Source organism: Cenococcum geophilum, assembly GCF_001692895.1.
Source record: "Cenococcum geophilum 1.58 unplaced genomic scaffold K441scaffold_34, whole genome shotgun sequence".
Lineage (NCBI taxonomy): Eukaryota > Fungi > Ascomycota > Dothideomycetes > Gloniales > Gloniaceae > Cenococcum > Cenococcum geophilum.
Window position 1 is genome coordinate 1,683,940 of NW_027137592.1, and position 3,156 is coordinate 1,687,095.

At 35.1% G+C, this 3,156-nt stretch overlaps 1 protein-coding gene across 1 annotated transcript; it reads right to left on the minus strand.

The window, feature by feature from the left end:
* Positions 1 to 2,611: 2,611 nt before the first annotated feature.
* Positions 2,612 to 2,809, minus strand: K441DRAFT_572261 (uncharacterized protein; the record flags this gene model as incomplete). Its single annotated transcript, XM_067644009.1, has 1 exon — positions 2,612 to 2,809. A coding segment is annotated over one exon (198 nt), but the record flags the coding sequence as incomplete, so codon positions are not given.
* Between the last annotated feature and the right edge of the window lie 347 nt (positions 2,810 to 3,156).

The window sequence follows — 3,156 nt, forward strand, 5'->3', positions numbered from 1 at the left end:
CTAAGTTAGGCCAGTTTTATTTATTATCTAGCTATTCTTACTAATACTAATTAACTAGTTGTATAGAATAACATTATTCTTATACTAAGTAGCTTAGTATACTATTACTTTAAAAATAACTAGTAGCGAAATTATACCCCCTAAAGCATTAATATACTTAATAATTATAACCTATTCTTAATTACCTAGCTATACTATTCTAGGCTAGCTAGCACGGTCAGTTTTAGTAATAACTTTTATAGTTATAATAACGCCTATCTAAAAGCTAGTCTTATTAAAAATTTAGATATTTTTATTAAAAATCTTATATAGTATTTTTATATCTTAAGCGCGTTTAAACCAGTCCTAAATAAGTATAGGATCCTTATATTTAGTATACTAGTAGTTATACTTATAATTAAATTTAGATTTTAGGTTATTATAGCGATTAATAAAATATACCTATTTCTTGCTAATAGGTTATATAGTAATAGGCTTAGTGTATAGGGTAGCTAGAATACCAGCTATCTACTATACGGTTATAATTATTAGTAGTATACCACGTTAATTATAATAAAGCCTTGCGGGAAATACCACGGTGGACTTGTTAAAGGGCTAGGTATATAGGTATAAAATAGTTAAACAATAACTAATATAACTAGTGGAGTAGGCTACCTAATAGATTAACTCTAATTATATTCTAAGATTTACTCTAAAAAAGAGAACTATTTAGGTAGGGACTATAGTCCTTTAAATATATAATACTACGCCTAAGAAATGTACTAAGTACGTTAGTACGTTAGTACGTTGCCTATATTTCTACATTTATACATTTTAAACTTATAACGTAACTAACTATATAACTTAGCTACCCCTTATTATATGGCTTAATTAGTTCTAGCGCCTTCTATACTATTTTAATTAACCCATTTATATCCCTTTTTAGTAGTGCTATTATTACCGATATAAGGTCCGTAATACTATCCCCCTCCTCTTTATCTTTATTCTTAAAGATATCTCCTATCTCTAAGCTATTTATTAGAGGTAACGTGACACACGGGGTTTTGCTCGTCCCTAGGTTTTGCTCGATTGAACATCAAAATGCGCCAAAATGCCAACTTGGTAGTAAATAACTAGTAAAAACCATTACAAATTATTGCATCATTTGCATGTAGTCTTAAAGCAATAAAGATACATATAAAAGTCTATCTAAAGTCGATTTCTAGGTGTTTCAAAGATCAGTTAGCTGGTGTATTAGGCCCCAGCCGCTACTAATTAGCTCAGCCTCCTTATTTAAGTACTCGTCGTTAGTTATATTATCGTCCTCCTAGTCTTCCTAGAAGTCCTCTAGTAGACCTAAAAGATCTAATGTCTTTTTAGCTGCATTCTAAAGTTGCTTAATAATAACCTAAGCTGCAGCCCATATAGAAGAAGACTCCTATGCCCGCTTCCGGAGTATCTCAGCCGTTAATTAATGCAATTGCCATTAATTAGCTGCTTTAGTCGCCGCTAATTTAGTCTTAGCGGTATTCTTCTATTGAGCAATCTTGGCAGCAGCGTCAGAGGCCTTTTTAGACTTCTTTACTACCTTCGTCGCGTCCCCTGCCTCTCTATTATGAAGTGTAAATAGCTTCTTTGCATTAGCGATAATCCTCTCAACCTCCTTCCTAGCTTTTACCTGTTCCTTTTTAAGCGCAATTACTATTTAACGCTTCTTCTACAGCTTATCTCTAGCTATCTTAGCTTCTTCTTTAGCCCTTATAGCAGCTTCCTTAGTAGCAGCAAGTTCCTAAGCTGCCGCCAGTGTAAGAACTGACTCCTTAGAGAGTACTATCCACTTCCGCTTTTTCCTTTCCCGCCTTTCATTAGTATATTGCCGTAGCTCCTTATTTTCCACCTATAGTAACTTAAGATTGTCCTCCAAAGATTATAGGTGCTTTATTAGTGAGTTAATATAGGACTCCGTTGCCTCTAGAGTTGTTTCTAGATAAAGGATTATTCGCTAGTAACAAGATCTAGCATAGGCGCTATTAGGAGGGGGAGGATGTAGAGGGGAGGATAGAATCGTTGCCTTATCTAGGTAAGGTTAAGGTTAAGGAGTTAATAATCGCGTAGAGCAGCGTGCGAGAGGTCGATTTGGGTTATAGGGGAGGAGACCCGCCGCCTCAAAGGCGCTTTTTATTAAGATTTTGGTGTAAATTTACGGTTGAACCTCGCCAAAAATCTTTATAAAATAGTCTTTGTTTATACCAGTAATACCGCGAGCTGCGTATTTATTAACTTTAGTAGAGTATACGCGCTTAAGAAGCGAAAATATAATAAGATCTAGTGGCTGGAGTATATACGTTAAATGCGGAGGCAGGCATATAGGTATAATCTTATGGTTCTAGTAGTACTTAACGAAGTCGACGTTAATATAGCTGCTATGGCCATCCATTACTAGTAGTTAATAGCCAATTAATTCACTATTTCTTCCTTCCTCTACTACCTCCGCTGCTGCCCTTTCCTATACCTTAGGTCGCCAAGTATAGTGCTTAAAGTGCTCCAGCCACTTCAATCCGATTTCTTAATTTAACTAACTATTCTTAGTAACACTAATTAAACAGTCGCTAAGAGCTTTGCGGGCTTCCTCCTACATTTTCTTAGTATATATATAACCTTTAAAGACGATAAAGGGTGGTATAGTTGTCCCCCCTATGCCTATACAATTAATCTGTGAGACCCACTCCCTAGAGCCGTTAATTGTCTTAAAATTAGTGGCCCTGCCTCGTAATATTACTACCTTAGCGCTATATATATAGCCCATTAAGGTACTAGTCTTATCCATATTCTAGGTATTATTGTCTTTAATATTATACTAGGTCTTAGCATTAGAGTAGTTAGTAAAGAACTTCGTAATAAGGGTAGGATTATTATTGGCAATGGCTCGTTTTAGGTTAATTAATTGTACATAATAGATTCGAAGCTCGTCCTATTATTTTAGGAAGTAACTAACCCAGTTCTTACCTAGTGGTTAAATCTTATAGCACTGAGGAAAGTAGGCGTATTCGCGGTGTAGGATAATAGTAGCTATCGTCTAGATTATGTAGATTTGATATAGAAACCCAGTATTAGCAAGATATATACAGTGCCAAACAATTGCCGCTTCGCCAGCTTGTGTAATACGATATTAGTTAA